This window comes from Phasianus colchicus, chromosome 1, assembly GCF_987193195.1.
Source record: "Phasianus colchicus chromosome 1, bPhaCol1.hap1.1, whole genome shotgun sequence".
NCBI classification, from domain to species: domain Eukaryota; kingdom Metazoa; phylum Chordata; class Aves; order Galliformes; family Phasianidae; genus Phasianus; species Phasianus colchicus.
The window spans coordinates 107,184,681-107,211,585 of record NC_143436.1 but is presented as its reverse complement, the minus strand read 5'-3'; the positions used below and the strand labels follow the sequence as shown (position 1 = coordinate 107,211,585).

At 40.5% G+C, this 26,905-nt stretch overlaps 2 protein-coding genes across 14 annotated transcripts in view; one reads left to right on the top strand and one right to left on the bottom strand.

Annotated features, from left to right (window-relative positions):
• Nucleotides 1-5,658, bottom strand: part of ITSN1 (intersectin 1) — a 119,123-nt gene extending 113,465 nt beyond the window's left edge. For all 4 annotated transcript variants that reach the window (XM_090122025.1, XM_031612531.2, XM_031612530.2 and 1 more), the window contains exon 1: nt 5,440-5,658. The gene's annotated coding sequence lies outside the window, so the exon portion shown is untranslated. The remainder of the gene's footprint in view (nt 1-5,439) is intronic.
• A 101-nt stretch (nt 5,659-5,759) lies between these two features.
• Nucleotides 5,760-26,827, top strand: CRYZL1 (crystallin zeta like 1). Of its 10 annotated transcripts, none has more exons than XM_031612543.2 (14): nt 5,760-5,965; nt 7,099-7,170; nt 10,016-10,093; nt 10,625-10,697; nt 11,643-11,687; nt 16,175-16,243; nt 17,336-17,469; nt 18,262-18,373; nt 22,131-22,154; nt 22,830-22,928; nt 23,583-23,704; nt 24,025-24,130; nt 25,703-25,748; nt 26,406-26,827. In XM_031612543.2, the coding sequence occupies exons 2-14, from the start codon at nt 7,105-7,107 to the stop codon at nt 26,503-26,505; spliced, it is 1,074 nt and encodes a 357-aa protein (XP_031468403.2). In that variant the 5' UTR covers nt 5,760-5,965; nt 7,099-7,104; the 3' UTR covers nt 26,506-26,827. The 10 variants fall into 10 exon arrangements, with proteins under 10 accessions (XP_031468403.2, XP_031468400.2, XP_089978239.1 ...); XM_031612540.2 differs by lacking the exon at nt 5,760-5,965 and adding an exon at nt 5,975-6,112; XM_090122113.1 differs by lacking the exon at nt 5,760-5,965 and adding an exon at nt 6,071-6,089.
• The last annotated feature ends 78 nt before the right edge of the window (nt 26,828-26,905 follow it).

Here is a 26,905-nt window from a genome sequence, read left to right as displayed (position 1 = left end):
TCTATATTTGGTGACATTCTTGTCAGCTCTCAGCTCTGCAAGGCCACAAGCACGTGTTCATACAGAACAACTTGCAGGATCAGGGATTAACAATGTGAAGCTGATGTCTAAACAGTGTAATATAACTGGAACGAGGCAATCGAACTGACCTGCTCAGCCTTTATCTTCTTTCATTGCAGGACTGGCAGAAAAGCGAACGTGGAAATTTTGACAAATTCCACCATGACCTATTAAAAAATATGTTAAATGTTGCCTCTTACAACCAGATTTACAGGCCAACCCATATTGTGTTGTGCTTATGAATTTCAAATTGTTACATATAAAGCTACAAGAAGGTAAAAATACATGTTTCATGGACAGTTACAACATTTTTTTTTTCTTTTTAGTAAAGAAAGAATGACTGGAAAACGCAAACTTAGCTACATTGCACCTTTAGAGTTCTCAGATCAGTCATATACATGAAAACATAATCCACAAGCACTACATATCCAAAACACAAGGTGTAATATAATATGAAAACAGCCATCTTTGATAAGAATCCTAGAAGCCTTAGGGTTGGAAGGGACATCTGAAGGCCATCTAGTCTAATTCCTACAATGAACAGGGACACCACAGCTACATCAGGTTGCCCAGGGCCTGACCCAGCCTCACCCTGAAAGTCTCCAGGGATGGGGCATCAACCACATCTCTGAGCAACCTGTTCCAGTGCCTCATCATCCTCACTGTAAAAGATTTTTTCCTTATATCCAGCCTAAACCTCTCCTCTTTAAGCTTGAAGCTATTTCCCCTTGTTCTATCACCACAGACCCTACTAAAGACTCTGTCCCCTTCTTCCTGCAGCTTCCCTTTAAATACTGAAAGGCTACTATCAGGTCACCTTGGAGCTTTCCTTTCCCTAGCTTGAACAGCCCCAGCTCTCTCAGCCTGTCAAGTATCTGAATGCCTCTGCATAAACTCAAGCCAATCTTTTAAATTTACGCATGCAGCTGACTTTGTACAAAACTTGTTCAGCTCAATGGGAACCCAAGACTCTCCTGTTTCATAGAGAAACATGACTGAATTAGCCTGGATCTCTCCTTCACAGTTCAACTGGTAAGGGAAAAGAAAATATGATTTTTAAAGTGCACTAATAACATATCTATGAATTGAACATTTATATAAAGCCAGTTAAACTGTATCTTACAATACAAACGATGTAAAGAAAACTCCTGTCCAATTGTTTACAGCAAATTAGTGATCTGAGAGTCTACATCTGACTTTAAATGGAGATTGGGTACCATCAAAACACAAAAGAAAATCTGGACTCTTGAGCCAACAGACCTTCAGTGACATTATTGTCATAGTATTTCTAGGGCCTGCTTCATCTACACTATTAGTACTGAGAAATGTGAGAATCGCAGAATGGCCTGGGTTGAAAAGGACCATAAAGATCATTGAGTTTCAACCCCCCTGCTATGTGCAGGGTCACCAACCACCAGACCAGGCTGCCCAGAGCCACATCCAGCCTGGCCTTGAATGCCTCCAGGGATGGGGCATCCACAGCCTCCTTGGGCAACCTGTTCCACTGTCACCACCCTCTGTGTGAAAAACTTCCTCCTCATATCTAGCCTAAACCATACCATGAAGCCAATAATTTTCAAGGATAGCCACAACCCATAAGACTTATTCCAGAAAAACTATAGTACCTAGACTTCAACTGCCAAAACTGTGGTCACCGCACATATCCTGTGGGCACACACAACCACAGAGATGGGGGGAGATTGAGAAGTATTGTGAAAGAGAAATGTGCTGTAGGGATTTAGGTTTTGGGCAATTAATAGTATTATTGTTTTGAAAGTGCAAGCACTTTTTACAGACACACAACTGTTGCAAGAAGTTAGCCTTAGAGAAAAAAAAGGAAGGTGACCTCTGAAATGACACTAGCATTTATCTTATAAACAACACTTGAAAAAGGAAACTGCAAAATCCAACGCGTGCAAATTTAGTATATTTCATAAGAAAAAAAAACAAACTGAGTATGCACCATTTCATCTAACTTTTCTGCATCAGAACGCATCTTTGACATCAGAAATAAAAGGAAGAATAGAAAAAACACTTTTTTTTCCTGGTGAACTGGCAGGATCTCTCTGCTCACTCCCCCCCAGAGACAAGTGTTATTATGGGTGGTCATCTTCTATGCTGATCAAAATGTCGTACTGATACTCCAAAATAAGTTGACAAACTCCAGTTTCAATTGCAAAAAAGCCTTTAAGATCAGAAATTAGAAACTAATCTCTCCTACACAAATGGTGCCTGCTCTGCCAAGAACGCAACCACCTCCACCTCCTGCACACACTTGTAGCCCTCCAGACAAACTCACTGTAGACAGGAGATCAGCTCTGCATCTACACACACATCCCAAAACTACTTTTTTTTTTTTTTTTCATACAATCATAGAATTACAGAATGGCCTGGGTTGAAAAGGACCACAATGATCATTGAATTTCAACCCCCTGCTATGTGCAGGTCGCCAACCACCAGACCAGGCTGCCCAGAGCCACATCCAGCCTGGCCTTGAATGCCTCCAGTGATGGGGCATCCACAGCCTCCTTGGGCAACCTGTTCCAGTGTGTTACCACCTCTGTGTGAAAAACTTCCTCCTCATATCTAACCTAAACCTCCTCTGTCTCAGTTTAAAACCATTTCCCTTTTTCCTATCACTATCCACCCTTTTGAACAGCCATTTTTGTATGAAGGATTGGGAAACAGAGTCAGGAATTCTAATTGCCAGTTGCAATATATCAGGACTTACCTACAGCAACAATATCATTCAGAAATAATCAGTGGAATCTGGTATACTATTCTTTAATTTCAGAAAGAATGCTCTTTAATGCAGGGCAACTTCTGGCATATAGCATACTGAAATTTTTACCTCACAGGAAAGTTTTATGCATACAAATAGTGTATCATTAGACCTCAAACTAGACCAAAGTTCTAATTGTCTCCTCTACCAGCCAATTTCATGCTATGCAAGTAAAAACAAAACCAACTCTGGGAGTAGGGGCCATTTCAAGTTCAGCAGCTGCATTAAATACAATAGCAACAAGCATTCAACATTCCTAGCCTACTACAGGGGCAGAAACTATTCTGGCTTTATTTTAATGGTAAAAAAAATTCTCATCTCTTTTAGTTCCATGCAGATTAATTTCTGAGACATCCCTGCCTGAAATGCATACTACAAACAAATCCTCCTGCTTGAGATTTATTCTACTCCACCTATTACTACCGGCAGCATAAGCACGTGTTCAGTGCTGGTAACTCAATTATCATCTTCTTCCCTCTCCTCAAACCACTGCTGACACTTTCATTTCAATTCTTTGTTTTTCATCCCATACTACAAACAGAAATTCTTATTTACCCTGGTGTTATCCTCCCGAAAACTAAAATTACAATCTACGGTTACAGCACAGAGGCAGATCAGAAAAGGCTAGTTGGCATCATCATTCACAATTGCTAGATTTGCATTCTTTTCTGAATCCAAATCTAACCTAATTGCATGATTAGAGGTATTAATGAAAGAGTATGCAGATTTCCCACCAGCTAACTACAGCAGCAACGGACAGAACAGGCACTTTACTGTATCTTAATAGCCATTCCACTGAACAGGGATAGAAAGGAAAATTAAAGAAAAAAAAAACACAACTCCTCTGAAAACCAGCTTATCTTACTGTCTCCGGTTCCAGATATTACAGTGGGAACACCAGGACTGAAAGGATTAAGTGTGGTTTGAGAAGCAAGTGCAAAGAGCAACCCGCTTGGCTCAGATGAAGTCTGAGCCTAACACACTGGAGAAACTGTTCAGAAACAGTTCATCTGTACGAAACATGACCCCTGTAAGGCTGCCAAAACCAGTGAGGGCATACAAGTGCTAATCACGCGAGCTAAAATGGTCCAAGCTGATTGCCTAAACGTGGATGACCGCCTAGTCTAAATGTAAAGTTAATGAAAAGAAGGCAACTGTTCTCCTTACCAACAGGCAACCAGCACATCTTACCCCCACCACAGGCAAGTATAACTCCTGGCTGCTCCAGCTGGGAGCCTGAATGTAGCTGATATAAGGCTCCTCCTTCAATACCATACCCTCCTAATGGGGGCTTCGGAGAAGCAGTGTGCTCATTTCACAATGGGAAGAACTCAGCAATCAAAACTGCTGTGTTAGGAACTACGCTATATAAAAATACCATCCAGTTGTATGCATCGAGGGAGGTTACAGGTGACTAGAAAGAAAGGGCAGAATAAGATGAGGACCGAGTGTGCAATAACACTGCACAGCCCAACACTCTCCAGAGTCATCAACATGGACACTGAGAGTCTGTTTATCTGACTGAGGAGAAAATGCACGTATCTGAAATATATTTTTTGTTAAAATACTTAACTATCACCTTAAGCATATATTGCCAGTTATGAACAAGCAGTGTACCTTACAGCTATAGTGCAGGGTCAAAACATGCTCATTTGGAAGGGATCCATAAAGACCACTGAATCAAACTCCGGGCTCCACACAGCACCACCTAAAATCAAACCCTACGTCTGAAAGCATTGTTCAAATGTTCCTTGAACTCTGGCACTCGGGGCTGTGCCCACTGCCCTTCTCCTTTGGTGAAGAACCTTTTCCCGACATCTGATGGGGGAAAGAAGGGCAAGGGAAAACAGACTGTTTCCCTGCCTTAAGGAGTACCACACCGTCACGTATGGGATGCCACTTATTTTCAAGGGGAAAAAGCATTCGTTCAACATCCACACAACCGGCTTCCTATCGCACCACCCGCACCGAACGAGAAAGCAGAGTTCAAAGCACCGCTTCCTACCAGCCGAACCATCGTTCCTTCCCAAATAACGGAGCGGCTGATTCAGAACAAAAAGGAAAACCCGTCCGTAAAAAAGTTACCGACGGCCAACGAGAAACGGACGGACCCCCGAACCCCGACGGCGCAGCGCCGTCCTCCTCCCGCGGTCCCGCCAGCAGCGCCGCGCTCCCTCGGTGCGTGCCCTCGCCGAGCCCCGCTCCGTGCGCGCGGAGGGACGCTGCCCCCGGTCTCCCCCCCCCCACCCTGAGGCGCGATGGCTGCCGTGTGACCGAGCCGCGCACGCCAACCGGCACCGCATCTCCCAGGCACCGCCGCAACGGAGAGAACAAATACAAAAAAAAAAAAAAAAAAAGAGAAAGAGAGAGAGAAAGAGAGGCCAGCCCGAGGCCGGCGGGCAGCGGCCGCTCGGGGGGCTCCACGCACCGCGCTGGGGGCACGGAGGGCGGAGAGGGCGGCCGGGCGCGTGTCAGCCCGGCCGCAGCGGGCGGAGGCGCTGCGGGGCCGGGGGCGCCGCTGCTGCCCCCACCGCGAGGGAGGGTGCGAGCGCCGGCGGCCGTCGGCCCGAAGCGAGGCGGTACCCCTCAGCCCGTACCTCATATCTGCGCGGGCCGCCGGGCCCCGCTCACACCCATGGCGACGGCGGGGGGGATGGAGGAGCCGGAGCGGCGCCCGCCACCGCCTCCGCCAAGCGCACCATCCCCTCCCGCTGCCTCCTCAGCCGCCGTCTGGCGGGCGGCGAGGGGAGGAGCCCACACCGCGCTCGCCCTCCCAGCCGCCGTAGTGACGCGCGGCCGCGGCCCGCCGCCCGGCCCCGTGACGGGCAGGAGATCGCCGCCAATCAGAGGCTGCGAACGCCGCGCGGACTCCGCCTCCGCCGGCCAATCGGGTTCGCTCTCGCGCCCAAGGGGTCAGCGCGCGGCGAGGGAAGACGGGGGCGAGGGCGGCCGGGCCCGTTCCCCCCACAGCTCCAGTGGGACGCGCCCGAAAGGCGGGGAGAGGGGCGGGGCCGCGAGGAGGCGCGGCTTTGCGTTGCGGAATTAACTCAGCGCCTCTTCATTCTCCTTGCTGCTGGCTGGGTTGCGCAGGGCGCTGCGGCTCACGCCTTCTCCCCGCCGGAGGTGAGTGACAGCGCACCTAGCCAATCCCGTTTCCTCTTTCACGCCGAGCGCCCAATCGCGAACCCGATTGCTTCGGTGGGGTGGAGCGTGAGGGCGTGACCCGCGCTCGCCGGAGGGCGCTGAGGTGGGAGCGCGGCGGAAGCAACGGTTCGTCATGGCAACGGCCGGGCGCGGGGCCCGAGCTGCCGGGCGCGGCCGAGCCCTTCGGCCCTGAGCCTCGGGTGGGGCTGCCGACCCCGGGTTGGGCTTCGGCTGTGCGTGGGGGACTGCCGCGTGCTGAAATACCGAGGGGAGTTTGGCGGCCCGAGGGGCGGGCGGGTACCCGGAGAAGGGCGCTTGGTGCTGCGGCTGCGGGTTGTGGCCAGGTGTTGGCGCGGCAACCGCGCTGCTCTGCGCTGACAGAAATGGCTGTGGTGGGTGCCAACGTGAGGCCGGGCTGTCTCCCCGTCTGTCCGTGCTCTCCTTCCCCACGGAACTTGAAGTAAACCTGTCTTCAAAAAGATTCTTCTTCGTGGAGAGCAGTGTATGTTAGAGGAGCTGGGAGAGGAGAGCAAAAAGTTGAGATGTGATTCTTGTGTGGTTCCTGGTGTTCCTGCAGCAGTTTTATTTCCCTTTGCACTGCTTTTATCTGAGCTACTCTAACTGCATGCCTTTCAGCCGGGTGGCACGCTCCCCATCCACTGCTGGGCTAACACATCATCCATTGCCTTCTGCAGTGCATCTCAGTCCCCAGCATTTGCTGCGCTGTTGTCAACAACACTGATGTAATGCATTGTAGGTAACAGCTGAGGCGCTGGCACAGCTGCCCAGAGAAGCTGTGGTGCCCCATCCCTGGAGGGGCTCAAGGCCAGGTTGGATGGGGCCCTGGGCAGCCTGAGCTGGTGGGGAGCAGCTCTGCCTATGGCAGGGGTTGGGGCGGCATGGGCTTTGTGGCCCCTTCCAACCCAAGCCATTCTATGGTTCTGTGATTCTATCATGCTTTATCTCTTTATCAGTTCTAAAATTTTTTGTGAGACTCGTATCTCTGTTGCTTGCAAACAATTGCTATTCTGGTTAGAAATCAATGTAAAGCCTTAGTTACTTATTTTCCCTGTACTTACTGCGTGATTACAGTTACTGTGTCTTTTTTCCAGGTCACCATGAAGGCCTTGTATTGTCAGCAGAATTCATCCGGAGAGGAAATGACCTTTATTTTCCAGGAAAGAGTGAGTTCTGATCATAACAGCACAATTAATCATTCAGTGGAAGAAGGGAGTGAAACTTAAAAAAAGAACCGGTGTTATCCTTGAGCAGACAGGCAGGTAAATGAAGGTAGGAAATAAGTATTTTACCATCATGATGCAGCACTTAGGAAAGGCTGTGCTACGTTTCTGCTTGCAGTTTTGCTGTTTGCATTTTAAAAACAGCTTTTTGGATTGCTGCAAAGCCAGAGTTCGTTTGTTTTATGCTCCCTTCTCTTGAGTAGATTTTCTGGTCACTGAAAAAGTAGAAATGTAGCTTGAGAGATTTACAATGTTCAAAGTGTCTCTGCTGTTAATTTTCTTTCTTTTAAGTTCTTTGCTCTTTTTAGGGACTGAAATTACAGTGCAGCCTTTCTCTTAGAAGCATTGATAGTTCTCCTCTGTCTAGCTAACCAATCTTCCTGCAACTTGAAAGAACAAAGAGACAACTACCTTTCTGTCACATCTAGTTGAAGCTATTGTGCTGACCAGTCTTTGTCAGTTTGATGTAAGCATTAATTGAATAAGTATACATGGAATTTGGTGGCGTAAGACTAAAACAGGATACTGGCACATGTATATTGATGCAGTATGAGTGTTTGAATGTAGAAAAAATGCTTCCATGGTTTTGAGGATGTGAACACATGGTTTTTAAACGAATCTCTTGCAGGCACAAAATAAATTGCTACAGATACCCATGTATATTTATGTAACATAGATAGCTAAGTATACCTATGAGCCATATGTCAAAATGAAACAACGTAGTACTGATAAGAATCTTGCTTGAGTAGATGTAAATTCACAGTAACGAAGCATGTTTAATGAGTTGCTGGAAGAGAAGCATGCAGTAAGATGGCTGATTATCATACAGCAAGATGCATATTCAGTGAGCAATCTTAAATCCACTTACACTGATCATTAAATAGTGCTTTAGCTGAAAAGGTTTTTTCACCTCTCAGCAGCATATCTTTGGTCTCTTCCTTTGAATGATTCTAAGAGTTATGCAGTTATAAGATGACATACATCAGCTTACTTACCCAGCTGAGAACTAGTAATTTTTACAGATTAGTTTACACCTATGTGGTGGCTTCATGATTATTAGCTCCTACACTGAAGAGAAAAGGGAATAGACATAGATGCTGCCAACAGGCAAACCCAGCAGCTCTGGTATAGTCATAACTAAGCTAAATTAGTTCTTCAAACTGCAATCCTGTATATATTAGTTTTCTGTCCCCTTGCTTATTTTAAGCTCTTCAGATAGGAGCTAATTCTGCAGATATTATTTGTATTATGAGCAGTACTGTGGAATCCTGATCCCAAATAGAAATAAATTTTGGAAGAAATAAGAAGGAAAGCCAGTTGACTGAGGAAATGTTAATGGAACAGCAGCTGGGTAATGAGAAGACAGTAGTTAGGATGAAGAATTTAAATAGCAAAGTACCTTAAATGGTGCTTGGTCAAATTATAATATTGACATATTTAAGTTACAAAGTCATTAACAAGTTAACAGCATGAACATTTCATTGTCTCTTCTTGTTCCCAAGGTTTGCATTCTTGTGATGTTTTCCTAAAGAAAAGCAATTTTACTATGTGCATTGTAACAGTACTTTGGTTCACTGACCCATATGCACCATATATACAATATATCCAAAAGAAAATGTGATCTTGAATTTACATAAATTATATAAATCTGTTAGATTCTAAGTGTTGAGGTTTTGTGTTGTTGTTTTTTTTAATCAGAAATGGAATACTCATGTAGTTCAGCAGTCTAATGGCTTGGCTGTTTTTTGGAACAAAGAATGAGAACCCACTTTGGTTTGTTTGAGGAGAAGGAGGTCAGTCTCACCAGCAACTTTAAATGAACACCATGTGTTTAACTGAGCGGTGGTAAGGAAAAAGTGCAGCTCAGTATTTCTCTTCCTGAAGTTCCCCTTCACCTTGCTAAGCTTTGGAGAAGGGCAGCAGCTGTTTGATGGGAATGTTTTTTAAACATAAATAAAAGAAAGCTTAAACACTTAGAAAGACGTCCTGTAGAAACAAAGCTGTAACAGCTTTCTGGTACGTGTTTTGCTTTCAGTTCCAACAGAAGTTTACATCACAGACTGCAGTCTGTGATGGAAATAGATGATTTTGCCTTCAGTAATTTACATAGCTTTTTAAAAACTGCACAAAGCAGGTCAGAACTCAGTGTAGCTAATTAAATGATTTAAATTAGCACTACTCAACTGCTTAAGATCAGTGCAGATCTCACTGCCAAAACCAAAAGTTGGGATAGTCAAGGAAGTTTTGTTAGACCTTCCTGTATATTAGGTGCCCATCATCTGTGGGATACAACACCAGTCCTTATTGGTGCAGTTTTATTGACATCATTGGGACTACTTGAACATTTACCTCAATATGATTGCCCAGTATCTCAGACACATGTCAAAATTATCTTAAAATTCTCTACCACACCCACAGCCTAGTTTTAAGATTATAAGTCTGCCTCTTTGTATTTGCTAGACAGGTAACTACATATTAAAATGGTTTGGGGTAAGAATCTGATATTTAACTTGCAGGGGAGAAAAAGCAAAAAAAAAAAAAAAGCTTCAGTATCAATGGAGAATTAGAAAGGTCTTATTGTCAGTTTGTAACAGTATTATACATGTACTTGAAATGCTGTTGTAAATCCACTGTGGTATCAGTTTCTTTTTCATTGAATACAAATTATTGTTCTGATTAGGAACTGAAGTCTGAAAGGAGGACTGTGGCAAAGTGTTTTTAAGAGCTTGAGAAGGATTCTACTGGCACGTTCATGTTACATTGTATGATGTATGTTTGTTTGTCCTAGGAAAACCTTCCTCCTACAGGAGACCATGATGTGAAAGTACAAGTTAGAGCCTGTGCACTGAGCTGGATAGACACAAAGGTATTTGCTTACTTTTTTTGTCAAAGCCAGAAGTGTTTACAGTTTCCGTTGGAGTTCTAAGCCTTCGCTGGTAACTGGCACAATTCCATGTGTGCCATCTGAGGATATGGCTTTACTGCTGAGAAACAAGGGGTGGGATTGATGTGGTGTTCTTATACGTCTCTTTAAATAAAAGGCACCTGAATTTGTTTACTAATTTATGGAGAAAGATCACAGTTTTCATTTGAGTTCTTACAGTAAAACCCTTTTATCATCCTCTGCATACTGACTTCAAGTCCCAGTTTGCTTGTCAGCTGATGACTCTGTTTTTATTTTTTTTTTCCTTTATACGCTTCTAAATTTAAATGCAGAAATAAAGTTTTTAATATTAAATGAGGAATATGCGTGCTTTTTTTTTGTTGTTTTTTAACCCTACTAATGTTTTGGTAGTGGCCCACTTTTCCTATTTCAAATCTCAAACACTTTAAGATCATAACAAACATGCAAATCTTGAGCTCTGGTGAGAAAGTTATAACCATTATTTTCATTTAGCTCCTGTCAGAAGTGAAATTGGAAAAGGAGCTTCTGCCTGTTGGTCGAGAAATTTCTGGAGTTGTATTGGAAGGTAAGTAGTACAATCTCCTTTTGAGAGTATGGAGCAAGAATTAAAGCCTGTTAATTCGGGATAAGTAAATAGTGTTTGCACAGTACATCTTTAACAATAGGATCTACTATTTGTCTTGTTAATTAGACTTTCCTTAGATTAATAATGGTACTGCACAGAAAGAATGAACCAAACTGTAGTGCTTCTTATCTGTTTGGAGCATTTAAAAAAAATGCACTGCAGCTTTCAAAAGAAAATATATTGAGATCTTAAGGTCTTAACTATGCATGCTGCAGCAACCTTTAAGTAATTAGTAAAAAGTATTTGTTGGAATAGTGAAGGCGTTCAGGAACTTCAGCAGTGATTCATTTGCATATCTATCTTTGATGTGTAGTTTAAAGACTGGATCTTTTAAATGTTTGTGTCTGCTTGCATCTAACTGGGAATGGGGTGCCAAAGAAAGGTTCATTTTCAGTATGTGCATATTCAATACAAAATGTACACTCTTCACTAGCATTAGGGTATCTTTAATTGTATGCACTAGTGTATGGGAATTGCTGAATCACAGCCTGAACCTCTGATTGATCACCTGAGGTGAGCAATGCGTCAGCCATGGGAGCACAGGTGAAGGCAATTCACCTGTGCTGCAGGAAGGGGTGGAGCCTGGCTCCACCTCTTCTAGACTTATTTAAGACCTGGCTACCAGTGGGGAAGGATTCTCTTCTGGAGATCCACTCTGCTGGAGTTTTGTAGCGTGCCCAGGGTATGGGTAAGCATCCTATCTATTCTCTTTTTGTTATTGTAACCTGCTTTGCCTAACTCTCTTGTTTATTTTGTGATTATAACATCTTAATATTCATTGACTATATAGCTAGCAATAAGCAATGCTGTCAAATGCATACTTAATTTCAGCTGTAAATATTTACACTGGTACCTTCTTCCTTCTATTCATATATTCTTCGTGAGTTGGGAGAAAGGTGTCCTTCTTTCAGCCTGATGATGAAGTAGTAGGTAAGTCAACACTTATTTGCTTTATCAACTAATACAACTAATAATTGTTTTATAATGAATGGCTGAGGCTATAGTCATTGCTAAAGCTACAATTGAATGTGTATTTTCAAAGTTCTAACTGCTATCATGTGAATCAGCTCCTGTAAATGAAGATTTTAATCTGAAAGTATTCTCTTTGGGATGCTTTTTGGTTACTAGAGGCAGAAGTTCAGGTCTCCAGTTACTGTGATCTGTAGTAGTCCTACTACATCCACTGAATCTTGAAGAATATACATTGGGCATGCGTATTCATGTATATAAAATATATGTACCAATTAGCCATGCAGAGTGAGTGTTCTAGAGGCAACTATCTGAATAAATAGACAATAATTAGTTTTTATAACACTACATTGATGTATGTAGGTTTCTCCAGAAGTAATGCCACCTATTTATTTCCATGGAAACTACAGCAGAGTACAATAACACTATTTGACAGAACAAACTGTCAGCTCTAAAACACTTTTTCAACATACTTACCACCATCACCAATGCATTCTCTCCGTTGGTGAACAAGAACCCATATGCCATACTTGTGAAAATCTGCATCTACTGCTGGAACACACCACTCACCACTCACCACAATGAATTCCTGATTAGGTAAAAAAAAAAAAAAAAATCACAAGCAGTCCTAACTTGAATATACAGGTAGGTTCAGTAGTTCTTGTGGATTTTCTGAGCTAACAAAAGTAATGCACACTCTCAGGTATTTTGCTAACATTTGAATAGAAACGCTAATTCAAGCTGCTTATTTTTTAGAATCTTTGTTTTTACTGCACATTAAAATACTTATTATTGCAGCTCATGGAAGTGAATTTTTTCCTCTCTTCCTTTACTTAAGATGGAGCCTGTGTTTTCTGAGCCTGCTAGGAGGTGGCTAGGATATTGTTTTCAGAAAAGCCCATTGGATGGGCAAGTGTAGTCACTGTACTTTTGTGGTTTGATTTTTTTGTTGTTGTTGTTGCTGCTGAAAATGGACTTCCAAGTTGGTCATATGGGAGGTGTTTGGGGCTTTTCCTGTTAGAACTTTGGCAGAACTTTCTTATAATTGGCTTCAGATTTAGCAGAATTAGGGATTGTTGTTATTAATTTACCATAGTAAGTCTAATTCTAACAGGTTGGAAATAGTATTTCAATTATGGGATGCAGAAATGGTTCACTGTCTTTATTAAAGCAGCACAATTGTGGCGAAGCATTTTCAAGTCTTGTAACACAAATTACTTTGAACTATGAGTAGTGTCATTATTGTGAACAGCATTGCTCATTTGGTTAAGTAGCTGACTCACATATGCTTCATCTGTTAAATATTCTAAAATATTTGTTTCTATCACCTTTTGTGGTAGCTGAAAGAATGCAGTTTCAGTTAGGTTTTCTGGGCTGTTTTTTCCTTTATTACTATCTGTGAATCTGGGAGAGCCAAGTGATTCAAGTGACAGTCTAAGTGACTGTGGGAAGGTGTTAAGGTTTTGTTTGTTTCTGTGGGTATTTTTCTTTTAATTTTTTTGTGAAATAAGACTTAATTCCATTCTTATTCAAATACAGATAAGTGGTTTGAACATCTGAGCTGTTTCAGTGTCAGTCTGACATTAAGGGAATGGAATCAGTCATGGAATCTATCCTGGGTTTGTGAGAAAAGCAGATTCATTTTGTCTGATTTATGTGTTTATCCAAGTTGACTGATTTTTTTTTTTTTTTTTGTATTTCAAACTGAATGTTTGCAAGTGCAGCTACAGAAAAATTGAAATTACGTTTCTGGAAAGAGGAAAACAAAGAAAAACAGCATTAAATATTTTTAGCCCTGAAAAAAAGGAAGGCCCTCTTCTTTGTTTTTAAACACTGCAGTCTCACAACGTTGCTTATCAAACAGCTGCTCATCCTTATGTATCCAATATAGATGTTGTGAAGATGAAACACAGGAGTGAAATATCTTTTCCTATAGTAAATCTTTTTTCTAACAAGTATGCTTCCCAGTTATTGCTGAGAGTTTATTTTTAATTAATAAATGAACAGATTTGGAAAAAAAAAAAACATAGCTACTATCAAATGGTTTGGTTATCTCTGTACTTAATAACATCAAACTGTTCCAAACTATGCAGTTGTCAGAAACATATCTTTATCTAAATTGCATAAAAAAGCCTGTCCTATTGTCAAAGAGTACAGTCCTGCTATATGCTTCTGAGCTCATGAGAAATAAGGTGGTGATATTGTTCTTATTTATAGATCTACTCTTTTGTGTGGAAAATCATACTGTATTCACTGGAACTACCTGGTATGTTACATCTTTATACCTAAAATCATACCAAGTGTTTCTCAGTTTTGAAGTTTTTTTTAATCCTTCTTTGACCTTCCGGATGAGATTATTTATCTATATAATGTATTCTTTTTTCATAGCCTTATGCTTGGTTACAATAAACAGAGAGAACTCAGACCAGCCATTTTGAGATTCATTATTGACTTCTCAAAGTTAGTTGTTTTGTTGTTGCTTTTCTTTTCTCCCAGAATCTTTTTAGAAATCAGTTATGCCCTACTACTCATTAAAACAAGCACAGGAGAAAATAGAGCTACATCAGCTGTAACTACTTGCAGACACGAACCTAAATACAGTATATATCTGTTTAAATATTATGATGGTTAGTCAATTTGAGTGTCAGTTCTACATGCCTCATTACTGAATGAATAAATAAAGGCATGAAAGCCCTACACGGTGTTGAGTATTTCTGACAAATAAGGAGAAAAATCTGGCCTTGTACTTGTGTCAAATGCTTGATGTGTATAGCATGCATAACATAAAGGTCTCTACTTGATGCTGGAGCTTCTGGAAGCATTATTGAGGTATATTGAGTTAAGGGTGCAGTTATTTAATAAGCCACATCTCTTTGCTCAGTGTAAGGGTCATATTTTTGTGCACAGTTCTAGAGACACTGGAATCAGCGTGAGTTGACAATGATGTGTAATGACTCCTTGGAGGCTGTAACATACATTATCTTCTAACACTTGAGCACATTTTGTACCTGATCTTTTGTATCTCTTGAGAAAAGGAATGTCTTCATGTATTATTTGGTTTGCATTTCCTGTTTTGAGGTTTAGAATACAACTGTTTTAGGCGCCAAGGCTATTTGAATTTACTGTAAGGATATCCTTGTTAACATATGAAATAATATTGTATTAATCATCAAAATCTAGGTGCTTTAGGATAGAGGATGTATTTCTTAGGAATGTTATTCATAGATGTTAGCATCCTGTGTATTGCTTTAAACAGAGGGTAACTAAGTTGTGAAAGTAAAATGGAATTGATGGTGATGTTGCAAAGAAAGTACGTTCTGAGATTCTTGCCCTTCTTGCATTACTTCTTAACAGCTCCTGAAGCTATCTACTTGAGGAGCTTTATTGTCATTTAATTAAAAAAAAAAAACCTTGAGAGATTTAAAAATAGATACTGAGCCCATCCTTTTTGAGCGAAAGTTATGACAGTTTGGTGGAAATATCAGCCAGGTTTGCTGAGGATATCTAATGAAGCCCTTAGTTTGATCTAAATTAAGTGTAAGATTTGAATGGGGGAGGAAGTGGTTAGTACTAAACATCTTACCCAGGAAAGAGGACACACAACTTCAGGAGACTGATTGGATGCCGGAAACTATTGCTTATGCACCTTCTTTTTTGGGCAGTGGAAGGACTGTAGTAACTCTTCTTCTGTCCATTCTGTGTTTGCTTTCTGTCGTCTTTGGATGTTTTTTACTTTCAATTCCTCTTCTGCATTCTAACTTTTTAAAACTTACTGTCATTCTCAATTGTTCTTCCTCTGCTCTTTTTTGGCCTTTTTTTTGTTTTAATTGCTCTTGCCAATGGCATCCTTACCTCTGATTTTCCATCCTGATAACTGTAGCCATAGTGTGGCTTGATGTGCAATATGAGGGCCCAATTTTCTTTCCTGTTAGCCATGGCCTGGAGCAGAAGGCAGAGCGCTTATCAGAGTGAGAGCAACATGAAGTGTGTTCAAACATGACCTGACAAAAATTAGTAGTGCTTGTAGCAAAAAGCATTATGTCTCAATTCTTTATCTCCCTGACTTCAAAGTGCTGTTTGGAGTACCTCTGAAACAGTCTTGTGCTCTCTTCCCTATTGAGGTTACATGCTCTTACCTTATCAAGTTCTCTTAAATTACTCTAAGTCTGAAAAGTGAATAATAGAACAACAGCCCAAGTGGAACCAACAATTTCATTAAGAGTTTGTTTTGAATCATAGAATCACCAAGGTTGGAAGAGACCCACAGGATCACTCAGTCCAACCATCCACTGATCACCAATAGCTCTCACTAAGCCATGTCCTTCAACACAACGTCCAAATGTTCCTTGAACACCTCCAGGGTCGGTGTCTCCACCACCTCACTGGGCAGCCCATTTTGGTTATAGTGTATGTTTGAAATTAAATATGTTTAATCTTCTTTTTCCTAGGAATTTTGCCCCTGGATTCTGAAGAGTCTGGTCTTTGTGAAGTTGTTCTAGTTCATGAGCATTATTTGGGTATGTAATTTATATGTTTTGCTAATATATCTTACTGTACCTTTGGAATTCAGTTTAGCTTTTCTAATAGGGACCTAAGTAGTTTGAACTTCTAAGCACATTTTCTAGCAGCGTTCAGAGTGTCTTTATATATGGAACACTGAATTTAGGAATCTCTGTGTTTCTATCAACCACTTGCTGTGTTACTTTGAGCAAGTTACTCATACTCAACTTTGTGTTGTATTTCTGACTGTCTACGATCTCAGTTTCTACAGTTAGAAGGAGACTCCTTTAAATTTGTTTATGCCAATACTAAATCCTTGTTTTACTGTTTAAAATATGATAAAAGATCATTTCCATGAGAATAATATACATGGGATAAACAATACTTGTTTGTGTTAAATTGCTTGGGGAAAAAGTCTTACAGACTGACTTGGGCAGTTTTTGCAAAGGAAGCTATGGACTATGGGGATGGAAAAGGGTTTGTTCCTTCTAATACTTAAAGGTCCAAATGTAGAGATCTTTGCTGTCTTATAACTATTTGCAATTGCTATGGGCTGAAAATGTTTGCCTTTTTCATTTGGTTTTTTTTCCTCCCCTTTTTTAACTGTCAGTGCTTTACTTTGCGCTAGGTAGAATTAACTGGCACAAAAGAGTTGGTGCTGATGATAATCCCTAGAATTTTTTTTCCTGCCTGTGGATAAATGTTCTCAGGAGATTGCATTGCCTATGTTGTTACATAGCTCCCCTGGTTCAGACTTAACTGTCAGTTCTAAAGTGTTTGTAGAGGCAGATCAGACTTTTCAAGTCTTCCTTGCTAGTGCCTCAATAGGATGATGCTTGCCTGTTCATTTCTATGCCAGACTTTTGGCTGATCTGTGGTGATTTTCTCACTTACTGTCAAGCTCTCTGCTAAATCATATAAATTGCCTACACTAAAAATGATGCTTGAACTTTGGATTTCTAGTTTACAAAGCTGTTCACTAGTTCTACCTCCTAGGTGTTAAAGCGTGTGGATAAAACAGGAAAATGCTTTTACCATCTCAAGTGAAATGTTGGGAATTTGTTGCTTTTTTTTCTGTGTCTGGTTTTATTTTCCTTTCTGCCATTTAGTTCATAAACCAGAAAAGGTTTGTTGGGTGGAAGCAGCGGGGACCGTTCGTGATGGTGTCCGAGCGTACACAGCTTTACACTACCTTTCACAAGTCTCTCCTGGAAAAAGTGTCCTTGTCATGGATGGAGCGAGTGTAGGTAACAACTGTGTAATGATAAGACAATTTCAGTACGGATGGCCTCTGCCATAGCAACTGTCTTGTCACCAGAAACATTGGATTTTTTACAGCATACTGAGCTTATCAAACTCTCTTCTATTCCTGTCGGTGCCCTTAGCTTAAAGGATTAGTGGAAGGGCCCTCCCGCGTGAGGTGCTGAGCCAAGAATATAATCTTTACGTGTTGTGTGGGCAGTGAGGAGGTAGTTCTTTTCTGCTGTTTTGCTTTGACATAGTTTTATGCTAAGCCTTCAGGTGAAACTGGGGGAAAGTGCCTTAAGTTTTCATTCCTATCCCACCAATGCTTTCTAACTTTCTTTAGATACAAATAATTTCATTTGCATTTCTGCAATCCTTACTGCTGGTGAGGATGTGGAGCTTGCCACAGCCGAGGTTTGTTAACGTGAATGCTGATGGAGCTGTTTTCTTGGTTGCACTTCTTCCTTCAACAGTCAAGTGAGTGCAAAACTAGAAGTTACAATTGCAGTTACAGTACTTATATTTTTCAGCTATTTTGTTGAGGAGGAGACCCGGTTAGCTCCTAAATGTATTCATAGCTTTCCTGTCAAGGAAAATGATTCTTTGGCTTCATTTCAAACTGAGGCAGGTCTGTGAATATTCAAATTCTTGGTTCAGATTTTATTAAAGCTGTAAGTTCACTTTTAGATACTCTTCTGACTTCCCCCGACTGTCCTTGCAATATAGCTTTTCTTGAATTCTTGATGTAAATAAGCCCATCTGCTTCTTTGTTTGTTTGTTTTGTCTCCAGCCATTTGGTACAATAGCTATTCAGTTAGCACAGCATAGAGGAGCTAAAGTAATATCTACGGCCTACAGTCTTGAAGATAAGCAGTACCTGGAGAGGCTTAGACCTGCTGTGGGTAAGCTGTGTTCTTCAGTACTAAAGTTTAAGCATACGGAGGACTTCCTGAAATTCTTTTACTCTGGAGGCCTATTTCAATAGCTGAAAACTGAAACAGATTTATCAATAGTCTAAATAGTTTTAAAACTTATTTTGTACTCTATACATATTTAAATCCTCTCTCAGGTGTACTTAATGGAATTTTTATTTTTAATTTAACTTTAATTCTCCATTACTCATCATCACGGTGATGACTGTCTCTGAGTACTTTCCATCTCACGTAGTGCTGACTTTAGTGCTGACTTTTGGCCTAGCTGCTCAAAAACCTTTTCACTTGATAAAATCATTGCTTGTGAACAAGAAGAAAGCATTGCTAGATCACAAGTATCACAGGCTGTGATCTATGTACCCGAACCAGAGTTCACGTCTGAACCAGAGTTCACATACAATTATATGCTTGAGATCAATTCTTAGTCAGACTCCAATTTCTTCTAGTAGCATTTTATCAAGCTGTGTGACAGCTGTTTCAAGTACTGTTGTAGCTGTAAAATGATGCATGTTTTACAGTAGTTGGATGCTCAAATGCTTTGTTGGCTGTTTATGAGGGTGGATAGTGATAGGACAAGGGGGAATGGTTTTAAACTGAGACGGGAGGTTTAGGTTAGATATTAGAAGGAAGTTTTTCACTCACAGGGTGGTGACACACTGCAACAGGTTGCCCAAGGAGGCTGTGGATGCCCCATCACTGGAGGCATTCAAGGCCAGGCTGGATGTGGCTCTGTGCAGCCTGGTCTGGTGGTTGGTGACCTGCACATAGCAGGGGGTTGAAACTAGATGATCATTGTGGTCCTTTTCAACCCAGGCCATTCTGTGATTCTATGACTTTCTCATTTGTTAAAGGAGCTTTGCATTAAAGAAAAGACTTGCATTTACCCATGACTTCTATTTCTATCCTGATACTTCAGGTTTTCTCTTTTTCTCCTTCAAAATAAGAATACTACTTGAAATGTGGGAAAAGTCTCAGTAAAAGCTACCAGCATCTTCTCTGACCAACTTTTTGTATTCCAGTGCTGCAGAGTAGAGTAGAATATTTCTTTATCCAGATGTTTCTAAAATAAAGGGTGGCGTTACATTAGATACACTGATTCCAGATTAATTGTAGCCTGTGAAGTCTGCTATAAAGTGAACAAGATGTTAAAACTAGTTTCTGATGTTTCCTCTTCAAAATGCTGAGACTGCCACAGTATAATCAACAAGTTTAAATTCTTAAATGCGTGATTTTTTTGGTCATTCAAAGAAGTATGCATAGAAGTAGTGGTGGCTGTTGTAAGAATGTTGTGATTTACGAGTAGTTTTGTGGAGTCAGTTACATCTGCATAAATTAGTCGTGTGAAAATGCATGTGAGTTAAGACAAGATCTGATTTCAAAAGATAATGCCAATTGTCTCTGACTCCGGTTCCTTTCTCTTTTGTTGTTTTGCTTAGCAAAATTATTTGCAGTCTTGGCTTTCCGAGTGGAGAATTATAGCTGTTCTCAAATCCCAGCTCTAGGTCTGAGTGACTTGCTAAAACCAGGCATTGCTGACACGCAGGTGCACTTCCTATTGTCCTTATGTTCTCCCTGCTGGCTCAAGAATCATAAGCTAGCAGAGCGATGAAATAAGCCAGACAGCTGTTCTTTAGACACTGAGAGAACAGAGTTGTTGTCAATTTGAATTCCTTTCTGGCTCCTGAGAACAGAACCGGCAGTGGAAGCACAGAGCCAACATAGTATGCATGTGCATTCTGGGGCTGCACATTCACACACATCTGCACTGCTGGGGAGTGATTCACTTCCAGCCTACCAAGTGAGCATTTGGCTCTTCCTGTAGTAGCTTTGGAGTGCTGATAATGCAGCAGGAAGTGAAGTGCTGTGCAGAGGTTCTTGCATAACAAGGAGAAAGGCATTTTTTGCTCTCTGACCCTGATGATCTTCAGCAGGGTGCTGCCAAGTGTTGTGTTGGGAATGTAATTATTCCTTTTAGAACTCAGCAGATCTTGTGTATAGATTTTTTTATATTTTGTATTTTTTTCAGTAATCTGTGGAGTAAATGTATTAACAGTACAAAAGGGGGGAAGTATGCTGATACCCGCATTTTAGACTAGAGACAAAATATTAAACAGTGTGATAAGTTAACATTAGAAAATAAAATATATATGTAAGAAATAATATAAACCCACACACGTGGATTGTAGAATGGCTTGGGTTGGAAGGGATCTCAAGGATCATGAAGCTCCAACCCCACTGCTGCAGGCAGGACCACCAACCTCCACATTTAATACTAGACCAGGCTGCCCAGGGCCCCATCCAATCTGGCCTTGAACACCTCCAGGGATGGGGCATCCACAACCTCTTTGGGCAGCCTGTGCCAGCACCTCACCGCTCCCTCTGTAAAGAATCACAGGGATCACATCACTGGATTTATACCTCCCTCTTTATAATTTGTGGGGTTTTTTTTGCCTTGTCTTGTATTTCAGTTTTGGGTTGGCTTTTTTGTTTTGTTTTATTCTAACCCAATATTGAGCTTTCAGTGAATTAATTCTTGGTAAGAACTCATCTGTGATTTCATGACTCTCAAGACTATGTTCAGCAAACCAAATAGCAGATCACTGTGGCAGTTTTCAAAGTCTGTTGCAGAAATTCCTGGGTGAGAGTCAATTCTGGGAGGAAGCTGTGGAAATGCTATTTCTACTTCTCATCAGCAGTGAAAGAAGAGAAACTGAAGCCTTTTTGCCAGTCAGAATGTTACTTTAGAGGTTGTGCAAATTGCAGAAGGAGAAACTGAACAAATTTGCAAATGTCTTATGAGAAATTTTGTCTAAATTAAGGAGCTGTAGGAAATGATATTATAACTTGACGCTCACAGTTTTACATAGTGCTCAAAATGCGGCAACAATTTCTTTCCACTGTCTGGGATTTATTTAAGTAACAAAACAATTTTTTTTGCTGAACAAAAATCAGAAAGTGGTCAAACGGATTAAACTATTGCCTTCCTTTTGACAGTCAGTCTTTGAGTCTATTAAGTCAAAATTATTCCCAAGAAGTGAAGCTATATTTGTATTTATTTATTTTTTTTTTACTACATTGAATTGCCTTCTTGAGAAAGTACCTCTAAACTATTAACTGAGAAAACTATTGTGTTGTCATATAGTCATCATAGAATCACAGAATGGCCTGGGTTGAAAAGGACCACAATGATCATTGAGTTTCAACCCCCTGCTATGTGCAGGTCACCAACCACCAGACCAGGCTGCCCAGAGCCACATCCAGCCTGGCCTTGAATGCCTCCAGGGATGGGGCATCCACAGCCTCCTTGGGCAACCTGTTCCAGTGTGTCAGCACCCTGTGAGTGAAAAACTTCCTTCTAATATCTAACCTAAACCTCCCCTGTCTCAGTTTAAAACCATTCCCCCTTGTCCTATCACTATCCACCCTCATAAACAGCTGTTCCCCTTCCTGTTTACATGCTCCCTTCAAGTATTGGAAGGTTATGGTTTTTTGTTTGTTTTTAATTTGAATACAGGAAATGTTAGTATCAAATTACTATGAAGTTATGACCATGTCTGTTGTTTTTGGCCAGATAGTTTGATTGCAGTGAAAAATATTAAATGATCAAATTTGAATAGATCTTAGTGTTTGAATAGAGGGGGGAAGAGGAGTACTTTTTAATATTCTTCCTAATGATCAGTTTCTTGCAATTTTTCTTCTTTTCCTTGTCCCCATGCTTAAATTCAAGAAGGTATGCGGCAGCCTTTAGTGAGTAAGTGCTCTCTGCAAATTTGAGTTTAATCTATCATGCTTTGGAAATGAGCCTCTAAATTTCATTATTCCAGTTGTCATTTTGTCGAGAAGTCCTTGGCTTTATAGTTTCTGTAAAAGAAACTTAGCTTCTACTTCTCTGCCCTTGTTGTTCCTGATGCTTTCATTTCTTTTCATATCCATCTGTAAGTAAGGTATTGTTCATACCTGAGAAGAAAATATATTAGTGACTTTCAGATCAGGAATATCTCAAAAGGAGATGCAGAAACTTCTAGCTGTGTATTTATTTAATGACCCAGAGGGCCATTCTCTTTTTTTAAAAATAATGCATTAGATAATACCTTTAATCAGCTTATCCATGCCGTGAGATAGGTGATGATGCTACTAAGCATTATTTTATAAAGAAGATGGATATAATGAGATTAAAAATCTTGCTGGAGTCATCAGAAAAGTCAAGTCAGCAGCTCATTAGTGGCTGAGCTTATTGGGTTTTACGCATTTACTTCTGATGTTGAAGATGAGACTGCATGTTGGGAAGCAATACTGAAGTCTGTTTAGAAGTAAAACTTTATTTTTTTTAATAGATCAAATTTAATCAATGTTGGGAAATCTTCATTCTGCTGTGAATCTAAACTGTGGTTTTCTTGTAATCAGCTGAATGTATTGCTTTGTTTAGCTCGGGTGATCGATGTGTCAAATGGAAAGATAGATGTGGCAGAAAGCTGCTTGGAAGAAACAGGTGGCCTGGGAGTGGATATTGTTATAGATGCTGGAGGTATGTAACTGAAGCGAACCTGGTCCTCAGAGTAGCATGAAGTGTTTTATTTCCAAGTAGTATATGTGGGAGTTACATCACCTCAAAACTTTGTGTCATCGCTTGATCCCATGTAATTTTATGTGGGTATCTTTACTCAGCAGACCTCCTTCAGAAAGATCCTTGTATTAGTGGAAGTATCTTGAAATATTAGAGATCAGTAAATTGGTCTGAAATGCTTCTTCTCTACTTAGAGCTGAAAAGAAGTGGTTATTAGAAGTAGATCTGTGACATCATTGTTTACGCTACATTAGAGTTCATCTTTCTAAAAGTCGGAATAGCTGAGAAGTCTGAAGTTGCTGTATCTGGCTGCAATAATTAAAGAACTTCTTAGTCCCACTGAAATATCTCAAAAGCAGATTGTATTGAATTTCCTGAATCTTCTGCTGTCTCTGATGGCCTCATGAGGCCAACAGTGGAACTGAATTCTAGTTCTGTTCCAGACAGCCGTCACATGGTGCATGCATTCAGAATATATTGCAACTCTTTTGTGTTTTAAGTCATGAGACTGAAACAACCCTAAGATGTTTGTTTTTCAGTTTGGAAAAAGATAAGCATTTCATTTTTGATGACGATTGTTTTCTTTTGAGCTTGAATGTCCTTCTGTCTTTCCAGTAAAACTGTATAGTGCTGAAGATGAATCAACTTCAAAATCACAGTTACTGCCTCATAAGCATGATATCATCACTCTTCTTGGTGTTGGGGGAAACTGGATAACAACAGAGAGAAATCTTCAGGTAAAGAGACCGTATCAATCAGGAGTTTTGTTTATACCGCAGTATGTGGTTGAATGGCTACCAACTATTAAATGACATCAATTTTCACGTAAGAAGATTTTCATGGCCAGAAAATGAAAAGCATTTCAGTTTAGTAATGCTCTTTTTTTTATATTTTCCTTTGTGACAACTTTGGAACTCCCTTCTCTAATGTAATAAGTTAATAGCTTGGCTATTAACTATTGTCTGTTTGTTTTATAACCATAAATATAAATTAACCATTTAATCCTTTTTTGTACAGGAAAATATAACTAATTGTGTATTTCTTCATTCTGTTTAAGCTGGATCCTCCAGACAGTCATTCCTTGTTTCTTAAAGGAGCCACAGTCTCCTTTCTGAATGAGGAGATATGGAGCTTGTCCAGTGTAGAGCAGGGGAAGTATCTCTATATCCTTCTGATGATGATTGAGTAGTGACTGCTAAGGAATGGATGGAAATATAACAGATAAACTAATAAATCATCTTCTGTTCCCTTTTGTGACCTTAGGCCTCAGGTCAGTACAGAGCAGCATACAATGTAACTACAGTGTAACCTTTGTATTTAAAGCTAGTCTATGTATACTTTCTAACTAGGAAGTAAAAAGTAATGGTGAAAGGCGAAAATGCATTCTGGAAATAATAGTGGTTTTGTTTGAGACTGAGCCAATTAAGTGAAGTTCTACAAGTTTTTATGTTGTACATAAAATATTTTGGACGTATGTATATTTTTTGTTGTGTTGAGTTGTATCACCTCTAAATCTTAATGCAATCAGATTAATTGTAAATGTTAAAATATTTTGACTTCGTAATCTCTCTCTTATCTGCAGTATTATGTGCATAACATTTAATTGAGGGAAGGTGTGGGTGTGGAAAGAGGTGTGCTGCCTTCATTTGCATTACCAGCATGTGGCCTTAAGGAGGTGGACCTGGAGCTTTTTGCTGACAGGACAGTGTTCAGTGGGTTGCTTCATGGAATGGTTGTGGCTTTAAGGACCCTCCCTTTTCTGCACTGCAGATTGAGATCTGCTGAATCACTTTTGCAGCTTAGCAGAACAGCAGAGGCAGGTGAGGATTAAGTCATTACGCTTGTCAAAGGACTGACTATACTGTGAGGAAGTCTTCCCCTCCACTGAACTGTAAAGTAGATTAGGCAAGGTCAGGCACACTGAGGGATCTATTTATGGGGTATAAGTTACCAACATAATGTTATCTTTTGGTACTTCTGTTGAACTTAAAGTAAGCTGACTAAAACATCTCTTTCTATTGTCTCCTCTAACAACCACAGTACGTTTTATCACTACTTCTTTAAAAGCTGCAAAGAAAAAGTCTGCTTTTCGATAGCTCTGTATCTTGTGGAATTCTTGACCCTAAGGCACTGACGCCTTACCTGAAGAAATCACAAGATGATCTTTTTAAAATGCCCTGAGCTTCAAATGTTGACCAGGTTGCTCTTAAGATGAAAGAAGGAAGATTATTTTTTTCAGAGTTTCATGTAAGCGCTAAATACAAAATTGTCTGTTGCACCGCTCCAAATGTTATGCATTAGCACAGAGATTCCTTAAAGGTGCACAGTATTGCTCCAAGAATTTATAAGCTCTGTTACACACCTACCTTTGTTCTGTTGCAGTTTTTTTTTGTCTCAAACTTCTGCATGAATGGGTAGTTTAATCAGTACCAAAGTCAGCTGTCTTCAGCGTGCACCAAATGTGCGGCTGCCATTCTGATTACTTAGTGCTGTGCTTTACTTTACATCCTACTTTGCCTACTGTAACTTTGCTTTATCTTTTTTATAATTCTTCTTTTTTTCATTTCTACGAGCCAGGAAAGGTTATTCTGATATATCAACACTTGCATAGATCAGAACTGATGCTTGGAGTTGCAGTTCATTTTTGTTTTGTTTCACGTGAATAGTGGGCTCAACCCAACTGCTGAAAGAATTATCTGTAGATATGCTGTTACCTTGACAGAGCTCGTAGATACGCATCTTAGAAGATATAATGGAGAAATTATCAAGTGGTGTTTTCAGGTAAGAAAGATGATTACTCTTCTTTTTTTATTGAGCCAAAGGGGTAGAAATCTCTTACCAGCATAGCAGATCTATGTTGAGATGTTGAGGAAAGGATGCCTCAAATTGCTTACATGGAACTGTTTGTGATCTGTTTATAATATATCAGGCTAAGCCTGGGGAAACTTGGTAAAACCTCTGATTTTGCTGATAGCAAAATTTAGAAGAGGCAGCACATTATTTTCTTGGTGGAGGAAGAGCATATATCTGGCTGCTCAGCAGTGTACCTGACTGAGAAATGGTGTTGACTGTAAAAGACAGTAGGTCTGATTGATATTCCTTTGTAAAGAAGAGTGACAGCCTTATTAGATAGACCCATAATGAGGTGAGAATGAAAGATACTTTCTATTAATGTGGGCTAACAGTATTGCTGTAGAGCAAAAGCTTTCCCACCACCACCTTTTCCTCATAAGGAAGGATATATACTTCTCTTCTGTTTCCTATTTGCTTTAGGGCTCTTTTATTCTTTTGTGAATCCAGGCAAAGCTGTGAAACATTCGTTGTGTTTAAGGAGTAAAGTTTACATAGTGAAAGTAAAGTCTATAGCAGTAGTCCTACAATGTTACTATTGATCTGAGCATGCTCAGCAGACCAGTCTGACATTCTGTTTCATTTTAGGCCTCAGCTGGATGAACCAATCCCATTGTATGAAGCCAAAGTTTCTATGGAAATAGTTCAGAAGAATCAAGCAAGAAAAAGACAAGTCATTCAGTTCTAACACACAAATTCCTGACTTCTACGCCCATGGAAGATAAAGAAACGTAATGTATTTCAGAAGTAAATTAGTGTACACTTTCAAGTAATTCCGTAACCAGAATTTAAAGATCTTCTGTACCTCAGCACAAAACGGTCTGTGAAGCTCCTGGGACTTGAGAGGTTTTTTGATCCAGTTGAGTAAAATGTTCCCATCAGCAACTTCTAAACAGATGGTCTTGACGCACAAATTTTGACTGCCCTCATTATAAATGTCATTAACATCTACAGGCAATCTCCCTTGCTGCTGTTTTTCAACCATAAGAAATTAAAGGGGAAAAAAGAAATGCTGCTGGTGGCTTCTGTTTGGGTTTGTGGTTTTTTTTTTTTTTAGTTTTCCCTTCTGTCCCCTACCAAAGCACTGA